At 32.5% G+C, this 12,500-nt stretch overlaps 1 protein-coding gene across 8 annotated transcripts in view; it reads right to left on the reverse strand.

Moving 5' to 3' along the window:
* Nucleotides 1-7,272: 7,272 nt before the first annotated feature.
* The window catches only part of LOC124425246, a 34,392-nt gene continuing 29,164 nt past the window's right edge, over nucleotides 7,273-12,500 (reverse strand). For all 8 annotated transcript variants that reach the window (XM_046965386.1, XM_046965388.1, XM_046965393.1 and 5 more), the window contains one exon: nucleotides 7,273-9,154. In XM_046965386.1, the coding sequence (XP_046821342.1) occupies nucleotides 8,826-9,154 (329 nt within the window). In that variant the 3' untranslated portion in view covers nucleotides 7,273-8,825. The remainder of the gene's footprint in view (nucleotides 9,155-12,500) is intronic.

Consider the following 12,500-nt stretch of genomic DNA (forward strand, 5'->3'; position numbering starts at 1 on the left):
TTTCTCTCCTTCTCTTTTCTGTTACTCCTTCGACCGTGAGAGAACCATTTCTCGTGAGGATACATTTATCAACGCCTGCTACCTAACCACAAGAGAGATAAATAATTTTCACTGGCTGCAAAATGTCCTGCTTGTTCTACCTCGCTTTCCTTCATAGACGGCACGTCCTTTTCCACGTTTGATCTTTTTCTTTTGAAATTTTTCATTGCACTGACCGTATTCCGTTTTCATTGGCTACGATTAGAGCTTCGAGGAAAAATTAAATCAAATTATCGGACAACTTAATCCATTAAATAAAAGTTGATTTTTCCTGTTTTCCTTTCTTTTTTCTTTTCTTTTTTTTTCTTTTCTTTTTTTTAGAAAAGAAAAAAAAAAGGTGAAATATAATAACTTCGTTCCTTTTAAAAAAAATTTTAATTTAATTCACTGGTAGTATGTAGAAAATGCCTGTCAAACTGTCTGAAACATCGTGTAGACGTTTCTTATTAATTTAACTATTAAATTATTTTATACATTATCGCAACGCACGAGAGATAAGAGATTATTAATTCATAATATTAATTATTTAAAATTACAAGAGGAGGAAGTAATAATATTAATTGGGAGGAAAAAAATTGTATATAAAATAGGAACGTTAAGTGTGGAAAAATAATTAATTCGTTAATGAGTTAATAAAAGAAATAAAAAGATATGTAACAGTATAATTATAAAATTATACAAATAAGTTATTATTGACTATGTAAAGTATGTAAAGATGTTATTATTCGAAATAGTTTTCGTTTCAAATTTGTATTTAGAAAAAAAACAAAACAAAAAAAAAAGAAATATAGAAAGAGAAAGGAAAGCAAGTATGTTGAGACTGACGATGAATGCGTCGAGTAATTGATCTTAATTGATGAGTCAGTGTAAGTTATATCATTAGTATTTCCCAGTATTAGTGTTCCAAATTCTTTTCTATTTACAAATTATTCAAGGTTACGAAAATTTTATTACTGTTAAGTTTTATTGTCAACGTAAACGAACTTTCGATAATTTATTTCTAATGAACATTTTTCAATTGAAAAGAAAATATATTATTTTTATTTTAAATCACGTATAATAGATATTGGTATTCAATAGATTCATTTTCCTGTTCGTGACATGTTAATTCTATATTAGAACTGTTGACTATCTCCGGATATTTTGGGAGCCAATTTAATTAATGACAATTTCATATTTAATCAATATACATAGATATAGTTTGATACATAAACATTTTGATTTGTTATTTATCCTATTATCAAATATATATATATATATATATATATATATATATATATACATACACACACACTATATATTATTTTATATATGTAATATACCTATATTAAATTATTTTATTTTATACTATTTTATTCGATATATCATTTACCCCTATTATAAAATTTACATATATTATACTACTACTAAAAATAGAAGGGAAATGTAGGTAAAGGACTGTTCTCTCTTGCATATATTTAGTTATATATTATTTTCGTGAGAAGGAAATATATGTAAAATGATTTGTAAAGTTTATCGAAATAGAAGATGGCGATGCAAAGTGATGTTATGTAAGGAGAAAAAAGGATGAGAGTAACGCTTGGAGGAACGAGTAAATTCAAGGCGAAATACTCAAGTTACTTCTTCGAGAGTTACTGATACGCTTTGCCTTCCTTTGTATCCTGTTGCTGTTGCTGTTGCTGTTGCTTTCTCGAATGCGAATCAAATAAAAAGACGATTGTACTTTAAACGATTTTCCCAGTTGGAGAGACTCGAGTTCGTGAACGATATTAAATAACTTTCTTCGCGAGCCACGACTTAAAGATTTACGTTACGCGTTTCAACATTACGATGGAAATTGAAACAAAGTAGAACGTTTCTATTTATTTTTCTCTTCTTTAATTTTTTACTTTTTTTTTTTTTCCCAACCCAAGTATCATCAATGGAATGAGCTTTAACGAAATGAGACATGCGTACTTTCTCTTTAGGAAGAGATTTATTTTTCCAATTAATTATTTCTTTCTTTCTTTTTTTATTTTTGTTTTTGTTTTTTTTTTGTTTCTTTCAATAAGAAAACAAAAATAAATATATATCGCGAGTAAATAGGATCTCTTTAGATTGGCAAAGAAATACGGGATCAAGGGGGGGGGGGTAGAGCGTTTGTTGGCGGATTATTTAGAAAATACCCGTAGAATTCGAATTCGTGGTAGAAAGAGAGAGAGAAACAAAAACAAAAAAAAAAACGAAAAGAAAAAAAAAAGAAAAAAAAAAACGAAAAAAGAGAACGAGAAAAAGAACGAAAAAGGAGAGAAAAAAAAGTAGGAAAAAGAAATGTTTTTCACTGTAACTGACCGTAAAACATTCGACTCTGATGCTCCCTTCTAACCATTTTCCAATCTCTACGCGCTTCCCTTACGATTTACTTGCTAATGGAATTCTATTTTCCCTTTCTCTCCTTTCTCTATCTCTATCTCTCTTCGATTTTCCGTTTTAAACATGTCGATATCCAATTTCGCGAGCGCTTTAAAGAGCTCCGACGATTTTTTATTTGTCTTTCTTTTTTTTTCTTCTTCTTCTTCTTCTCCTATCTTATTTTCTTTATTTGTCATTTTTTTTCTCTTTCTTCTTTTTTTTTTTGCACACTTCTTTCACACGTCGTACGGACACGCCCCCTCTTCCTCTTCCAGTTCACCCAGGTCCCTTTTATTCTCTACGAATTTCGAACTCGAACATGCTATCTAGAAATACTTCCGTAAATTATAAACACTTTAGGCAAGAGATTACGCGTATGCAAAGAAGCAGAGAGAGAGAGAGAGAGAGAGAGAGAGAGAGAGAGAGAGAGAGAGAGAGAGAGAGAGAAAGAGAGGATAGAAGAAGGTGGAGGAGAAGGAGGAGGAGGAGTAGGGACAGGCTGGTTCCGATATTGGAAAAGCCATTTTTCCGCCAACTTTTTCTCGACCTTCGACCTAAATCCTTTCCCAGGCAGATACTCTATGAAGCTTCTCCCGTTCACTCGAGGGAACCAAATTCGAGCGAATGGCATCGGCCGATAATAACGAATGCTCGTGTACCAAATTTAATCAACTTTTGAATTCGTTGAAAATTCTTAAAGCGGTAAAGATATTGTCCCTTCTATAGTGAACCTACACCGAGAATGATTAAATTTGAAAAATTCGATAGTATCGATACTTGCCAATATTCGATTATTATTCTCTTCAAGTATCGGGCACTTATCGATACCGATATCGATATTCGACACCTCTCCTCTCTTTTCAATTTCTCTCTCTCTCTCTCTCTCTCTCTCTCTCTCTTTTCTTTTTTTTTTTCTTTTTTTTTCATGATTTTTTATCCACACACGTTGGAAAGGATTTTTTGTTGTTGTTGCACGTACACAGAAATCCAAATTAAAAATAGAAGGAAAATGTAGGTAAAGGACTGTTCTCTCTTGCATATATATATATATATATATATATATATATATATATATATACATTGTAGATCGTTACATTGTGTTGTTTACGAGCATTATCGACGAACCCCTTACTGAAAGGAACAAGCGCTTCAGTGGTGCGTGACAGAATTGTTCACGATCAGACGAGCATCACGCCTCCACAAATTTTGCACGAATGGTCGATTATCTTTCCGTTCATTTACCCGCTCGCGACCGATTTTCAACCGAGAGATAAATATCCATATGTTAGGTTATTCGCGATATGCACTTTTACATTTTTTTCCTTTTCTTTTCTTTCTCTTTTTTATTCTGTTTGTCTGTATTAAAAAGAAAAAAAAAGAAAAAAAAAAAAAGAAAGAAAAAAAGAAGAAACGAGAATCTTGTCTTCGTGTCATCTTATTATCGTATCGTACAATTCGATGGAATTCAATACACCATGAAAATTCAATTCTTTTTACTATCAATATTTTTTACTTCTTTTCTTTCTCATCAAATTTCCTTTCTACGTTTAGATATTTGTTAAACGACAAAAAGTAGGAAAAGTTCGATGGTCGATAGTTCGATATGAAAGTATAATTTCACTTCGATAATGTTACGCTAAGAGAATATTAAAGTTGAGAAGACGAATAAATGAAGAAGTTACGGACGAGAAGAATAGGAAAGGGAAGATGAGATAGCATTAATTTCTATCAAAGAAATTTTATTAGTTTTCTTATACGTACATATGTATATGAACGTATCTATATCTGTAACAAAAGAAAGAAAAAATTATTATTATAGATACATGTTTTCTTTTCTTTTTTTTTTCTCCCACGAATATATCTCGTCGTGCAATATACGTTCATATAAAAATGCAATAAAGAATGCGGATAAAGATATCTTGAATGATTTCTCGTTGAACGTTCGATGAATCGAAATTTCGCCAAATGGAAATTCCCAAGTGGAGATCCGTATAAACGAATTCGTGAGGTCCTTTTTGATAACAGGAAAGAACGTATCCCGTGGGAGCAGGGATAGAGGAAACACACCGTGTGCCCACGAGTTTAGGAGCAAGCCGAAGTTTATGCAACCGGACGCGAGCGTTAGATGTCGCACGTAATTGAATGTAATTCTTATTCCTCGCACGTATGTCCCGTAAAGCCGTCGTGAGAGTCGCGTAAAGCGGTAAAATCGAGCAATGTATGTTAGAATATATATGTACGTACACGTGTACGTATATATGTATATTTATACATATATAGTGTGAGTCACGTAATAGGTTACAAATCGTTTTTATTTTTAAATATGAATAAAATAAGATATTTCTATTACATCAAAAATGATATCATTAGTATACATATATATATATATATATATATATATATATATATATGCGTATAATAGTATTATATATACTATTGTGATAATCTAATAATAATTGAATAATTAAAAAAAAATTTCATATTCGAAAATGATAATTAAATGATGAAAACAAAAAATGATATGATTCACCATTGCATATACATATACGTATACATAAAATATCTACTAACATATCTTCGTCTAGTTCTATCCTTCTAATCTTTCTATCTCATTATCTCTCATGTTTCCTGAGTTAGAATTAGGCGACATAACTATACGGCTGGGCGATTAACTAATTTATTAATTCACTTGTTTGTGCCGCAGCCCTCCCCTTTGAAAGGTTGAAAATTCCTCTTCCTTTTCCTTCTATATGAATGATACACCTACGCGACAATTAAAATGCTAATCGCTACGATGAAATAATCGGTCTATTATTTTACAAAGTTGATAATCAGTAGGGAATTAAAGTAGATATTGTCCCGGGAATAAACCTTTCTATATATATTCGTCCTATTGTCCCTACATATAATCCTTTGCCTTTGCGAATTCACGTGGCATAATTTTACATTCTCTTAATTTATCCCATTCAATGAAAAGAGAGAGAGAAAAATAGAGAGAGAGAGAGAGAGAGAGAGAGAAATAAAAAGAGAAAGAAAAAGAGAGAGAAAGAAAGAGAGAAGAGAGAAAAAGAGAAAGAGTAAAGTTGAAGGATCGATAAACTTTCCCAGTGGAAATATTTTTTACTTCCGGTAGATACCGGAAAACCCCAAGTCACAGAATTTCCCTTTTGGCTCGAGGAAAGAAATTTAACGAGCTCTTCAGATTTCTTTCGATCTTATTCATTAACGACTTACACATATCCACGTAGAAAATTCATATTTACTGTGAAAAATCAAAGGATTCATTATCGGGAAAGGTTCGTTATGAACTTTTCAAAAAATAAACCGATTATACCTGCCCAGACTGTTAGATTTCATACGTTTTATCTGCTCCCTCACTCTTTCCCCCCTTTCTCTCTCTCTCTCTCTCTCTCTCTCTCTCTCTCTCTCGTAAAAGCTACGAAGAAGAGCTATAAGGAATCAACGTGATCTTTGAAAGAAAGTGGGATAGCTGAAAGAGATGAGAAGGTTGAAGGAGATAAGAGAAAAGAAGAGAAAGCGGAAGAGGGAGAAAGAAGAAGAAAAGAGATAGAGATAGAGATAGAGATAGAGATAGAGATAGAGAGAGAGAGAGAGGAGAATTGGAGAAAGGAGAAAAGCGTGGGTTGAAAGAGATGAAAATTCAGTTTGCAACGACGATCGGTAGGCGTCAGCTTGAACGACTACCGAGCCAACAACCAAGCCGATGCTGAAGTTAATGGTGGAATTAACCTTAATTATCGGACCCTTCAGACTCTTTCATTCTTCCTTTTACGAGCCGACTGAGCACCAATCGCACTATCTCTTTCTTTCTCTCTCTCTCTCTCTCTCTCTTTTTCTTTTTCATTCAAGCAAGCTTACCAATTCTTCTTCGATGAGTTTCGACTTATTCTTTCGAGTTCTCTCTCTCTCTTTCTTTCTTTATCAAATTCCTCTTTCGTGCCTTTATATTCCATTCCCCCCTACCCTCTTATACTTTTCTATCCCCACCGAAGTCAGTCCAGCCCTCTTCTCATCTTTTCTCATGCGATCGCCTTTACGATTTCTCCAGGCATTTCGCTTTCGAGTTAGCCGAGAGTGAGATTGATAGAGGATGATCCTCTTTACCCGTGTATGACCCTCTTTTCTCCGTGTCATCACGCTTACACACCCTTTTAACACTCGTGTTCTCCTCGATAACCTTGTGTGCACGTACTATGTGTACATACGTATCTTTGCCAAGAGAGTTTTCGCGTTAAATGTAGAGGTGTCTTTGAAAAAAAAAAAAAGAAAAAAAGAAGAAAAAAAAGGGAGAGAAAAAAGATCAATCGATCGCCTTCGAACTATTCTGTTGCAATGGATTTGAGTTAATCGGTTGATATGCGCGCGCGCGTACAAGTACAGGCACACATACATACTCGTACATATACCTACATATCGATGAATCTCTCTCCGTTCTGTCGATCATTGAACAAAAAAAAAAGATTCTTCGAGCAAAAAACATGTCGGCTTCCAGTTTTTATTATCCTTTTTTTTCCATATTTATACATATAATAAGCATACGATTACATCGTATTAGGTACTAGATCATTTACATACACGTAATATATATATATATATATATATATATATATATATGTATATGTATGTATGTATGTATATATATATAAATATATATATATTTATATATATAAATAAATATATATATATACTGTATGATGGTGTATATATATATATATATATATGTATATATGTATATATACACCATCATATATCCAGCGTTCTGTACAATAAATAAAGACTCTAGAGCATTTCTTAAAACACAACGTCACGTAGTCTCTCGCGATTATTTTTTTTTCTTTTTTTTTTTTCTTTTTTCTTTTGCATAGATTACAATTCGAATCAACAATTAACTGCATACGTCGTTTTATACATATTAAGGATCTAGCTAAAATATTGTCGGTCGTTAACATCAAGACGACCTACGAACGACGAGATCGATGATCGATTTTAAACGATCATTCGAAAGAAAGAAAGAAGAAAAGAAAAAAGAAAAAGATAAACAAGATTAATGATCTATTAATGAATCTTAAAAAATCAACAGTTCACTTTTCTCCCTTAATAAACACACCCTGGCATGTCTATGTATGCGATAAGCAGCTGATACTTTGAGAATAGAACAATTGAGTTACTTAATTATCTATTTATTTATATCAGAAAAAAATTGCTACGCATAGCGATGTAGATGTGAGTATTATTAAACTCGAACTTTACTTTATCGATGATTAAAATTCGCGTAATCGCATAAAAAAGCCCAATTGGCATTTAACATTAAGCCATGCCATTATGTCTCTCTTAGCCTTTTTCGAATAATTTCGATTGTTAAATTTACGAGTAGAATAAACTAGGATCATCTCTGAAAATTTGTCCTATTACTGCTATTTCAAAGATAGAAAGATATCTACATTGAAGAGTCGTACCCATTGAAAAATTGAAATTGAATTGGATCATTTTGTAAGTCGATATTGTCGTGTTACTTAAACCAAAGTTTTGGAGTCCGACCTTTCAACGTGAATTTTTTTCTATTTATTATTATTATTATTATTATAATTATTATTATTATTATTATTATTATTATTATTATTATTACTATTATTATTATTATTAATTTTTTTAAAAGTTTTTTTTTTCAATTTCTTTATTTTTCTATTTTCTCTCTCTCTTCAAAACGATATCTTTATGCGAAATATCTTCTTATGAACGATTCTTTGATACTATTTAAAAACGAAGTAAACGATGAATGAAGGATGAGATATATATATATATATATATATATATATATTCATATGTATATATGTATATATATCGAAAGATATATATATGTATATGTGTATATATATATATATATATATATATATATATATATATATATATATATATATATATATATATATATATTGGATATGTCTCTCATTTAAATCAATTCACAGTAATATCGTTGAAATTTCTCTCATAGATAAGTAACAATGTTCGTACTATTATCGATTGGTATCGATATCATTGATATTGAAATGCTTTGTCCCTTTCTTCTTTGTTATCTGTTTCAAAAACAAATTTTTCAACTAATTTTAACGGTATTCGAGTGAATCGATTGAAATTGAGAGAGAGAGAGAGAGAGAGAGAGAGAGAGAGAGAGAGAGAGAGAGAGAGAGGGAGGGAGGGAGGGAGGGAGGGAGAGAGAGCAGCGTCGATATAATGATAAATTGCGAAACGCATTTTGTCAGGAAGAGAGCGAAGTTATCCGCGAGATCTACGTGACTCAAAGAGTACGAGAGAAGTACTCTTCGAAAGGGCTCTTCGAGAAATCGCGGAGTAGTCATGTGGTCATATCAAAAGTTTTACTGCGTGGATCTTGAGAGAATCACGGAGGATAGAAGAGCAAGAAGGGTCGTAGAGGCAACGAGGTCAATCGTAGCTCTTCTCCATCCAGCTGCACCGTTCATGCAGGTCTCACGAATTCCTAGAATCTTGAGACCACGTCGGCCAAGAAGATTGTGAACGCCTCGTCTGTCTGCCTCACCAAGCGTGTGTTCCCGAGAGAGTAGCAAGGAATAAAGTTGACTTCCTGGGCTTCGCGAGCAGAAGGTCAACACCATGTCCGAGGCCACAGCTTTCATCACGTGAACGCAACCAATGAATTGTTGGTATTTCTTTTCTGTCAACGTTCCTACGAAAGAAAAATATCGATGAGATTAGGATCCTGATGTTGACATAACATTTTTTTTCCTTTTTCTTTTTTCTCTCGTCTATTATTCTTACATCATGGATTCGTCAATATGTATATATCCTACGTATACATATGGTATGTATATACGTATGTGTATGTATGTATATGTATGTATGTACATATACATGTATTTCAACGAGACAAAAGCGAAATAATAATCGACACTGTCGTTTCCACCAGGGATATTATATAGATAACGTCATTTTCGTTCCTTTTTTTTTCTTTTTTTTTTTTCTCATGCAATGGTAATCATTATTGCATCCTAGTTGTCACCGACAGATGAAAGAGATAAAAGGCAGGGGATGTGAAATTTTTTACGTGCCGTTAACTGCTCGATCGGTGAAAAGTGTTTTCAATGAAATGTCAGATTCAGCAGGGATCGTCATGGGACATTTGTAAGAGCGATCATGGAAACGTCACATGCATTGAGTTTCTCGTACTGGACTGCGTAGAGATGTGATCGTTTAAAAGTAAATTAAAGTTTACATTTCGGACGTGTTAACGTATATATGTAATATGTCTGCAAAGCAGCGACATGTAATTTCTAATCAAAAGCTAAATAGTTATCTAACGACATAATGATACATAATACGAGATACGTGTTCATATCATTTGTTAATCTAATCGTTTTCTCGATCGTTTTGACGTGAAACATAAGTAACGAGGACTCCCACACCATTGATAATAATCGATTTACTTATAAAACGTGATAATATTATTTTTTCAAATATTTCACGCGTTCATGATAAATAAACGTGGATGATTCGGTAGGAGTAAAAAAAAGAAAAAAAAAAAAAAAAGAAAAAAGAAAAAAGAACGAAGAAAAATTAAAGAATTCATTAAAAATTCGAACAATAAGTCCAAGTCTTGAATATAAAACAATTTTTCTTTCTTTCTAACGAACTAGACTACTTATAAAAATTAGATAATGATGCGTCCTAGTGGAAATCGTTAAAAAAAAACTGTGCGCAGATTTCATTTCTACCTGCTGAACTTTCCTTTCTCATTGGTTATCATCAAGTGCTGACCAGGGACGAAGGCGAGTGTAAAAATTTACGTCACGTTTCGCGACCCCCACAAAAATAACGATTTTCATCGTCGAAAACGTAGCAAACTCGTCCGCCAATCCTTTCATTATTTTTTTGTTTTTTTCTCTTTCCTATTTCTCTCACTACCCTTCTTTCTTTCTTTCTTTTTTTTTTTTTCTTTTTGCTTCCCTTTTTTTCATTTTTTTTTCTCTCTCTAGTACAAACCAACAGACCCTGCATTCTGATGAGATATTTGCGAACGAACCCAAAGAATTTACCGAGAGGAAGAACTACTCCTCCATTTTTTCACTCTCGTAAGTCCGTAAAACGGCATCTCTTCGGGGAGATCAACGCATTCCAAACGTTCCGAGCAACGTGATTGTGCATTAGAGTTACGTGTTCCAATTCTACACAACGAATTCGTTAATTTATCGCTTCAACAATTTGAATCGAATATCTGACAATAAGAAATTTATTTGCTCTATCATATACGTTTACTGTCAAACGTTATCTACGTTTATTATAGTACGAGAAATCATGAGTCATTGACAAGAAATATCATATTTTACGATTTCGTACGACTATGGGAAAAAAGAAAGAGAGAAAGAGAGAGATTTAGAAGAGAAAAAAAAAAAGAAATACATGAACGCTTTTCTACTAAATTATTTTTCATCTCGGTTCTCCGTGTTAGCGAGTTTTCTATGAATTTTTTCCTTTTCGGTGATGTCCCATGTCATTCGACAGCCGTCGTAATTGGTTGTTCCAACATTGTAAATAAAAGGAAGAGAGAGAGATAGAGAGAGAGAGAGAGAGAGAGAGAGAGAGAGAGAGAGAGAGAAAGAGAGAGAGAAAGAGAGATGAGATAGAGATGAGATAGAGAATGGTAACAAATGTGAATACGATGTTGTCCGCGAGAGGACAGTCTTTTAAAACGAGGATATGAAAAAACTAATTTTGAGTTCATACAAATGGCAAAATGAGAACGTTGCAAATTCGTTGACTTGAAATGAACGAAACTTTTCATATAAACCTACCTATAGGGAATATCGGCTAGTTTAATCGATATCAAAAAATATTTAAATTGTAAATATTCTGACTCTCGTTTCGATGATAGAATTCGTTCGATGTGACGTTACAAAAAATTTCTAGTAAAGGAAATTATTTCTCGAATATTTTCGATTTTATTTTTCTTTTGTCTCTTTTTTCTTTTTTTTCTTTTTTTTTTTAGATATTTGTAACTCATATCCCTTTTAATTGTAAACAATATTGACGATCTGTCATTTCTTTTTACAATCGAACAAATACCTCAGACGTGACATTCTTTTAATCGAAGAGTTAGCTGCTACCTAAATAATCGTGGATAATAGAGAGAAAGAGAGAGAGAGAGAGAGAGAGAGAGAGAGAGAGAGAGAGAGAGAGAGAAGATAAGGAAAGGGAGAAAATAAAACTGTAACAAAAATTTGATTTTAATCGAGTCAGTGCCAATAAATCATTTCAACTGATTCCAAAAATCAATTTTCAAATCTAACGATTTTTACTTTCCACAGCAATTTTTTTCGGGTAGTTGTTAGATTAAATGAATATCAAACGATCCAATGATACGTTCTTAATTAACTTTTCTCTTATCTCGATATAATTTAACAATCTATCAATTTTATCGTTTCTATCTATCTCCCTCATTTTTTTACAACGTTCACGAGATAAATACATGTCGCGTAATTTTATAACGTATATCGTATTTTTATTGCGATTTTATGCGAAATTAATGCGATTTATTATTTCGCTCGATTGAAACTCTATGACAAATCGTTGATAATTTCGATCATCGCACGAGTAATGAAATATTAAAATTATTTTATGATCATTGGAAAAATTGTTTCTTCCCTTTGGAAGATTTCTATTTATTAGAAGAAGAAGAAGAAGAAAAAAAAAATTAAGATCATATTCAATCGTGTTTCTGTTATTTTAAAAGACGTAAGCTCATAAAGCTCCTTATAAAATCATTTCGAATTTCGAGAATGTCCATGAAGAAGGAAAAATTAAAATGTGTTATGGCGAAAAGTAGATCTTGATTTTTTTAATGGTTGGCCCTTATAATCCCGAAGATAAAGTAACTTCGTGGTGGCTTTATGGTAACTTTATAGTGGAAGCTTGGTCGGTTGGTTAATCCAATTTATTCCTCAAACAGTTTCGAAAACTTCTCCTTGAGAGAGAGGCCTCCAAAATGTGCATTGAGAAGTTTATGCGATCGGTTATCT

This window comes from Vespa crabro, chromosome 6 (assembly GCF_910589235.1).
Source record: "Vespa crabro chromosome 6, iyVesCrab1.2, whole genome shotgun sequence".
Taxonomy (NCBI): domain Eukaryota; kingdom Metazoa; phylum Arthropoda; class Insecta; order Hymenoptera; family Vespidae; genus Vespa; species Vespa crabro.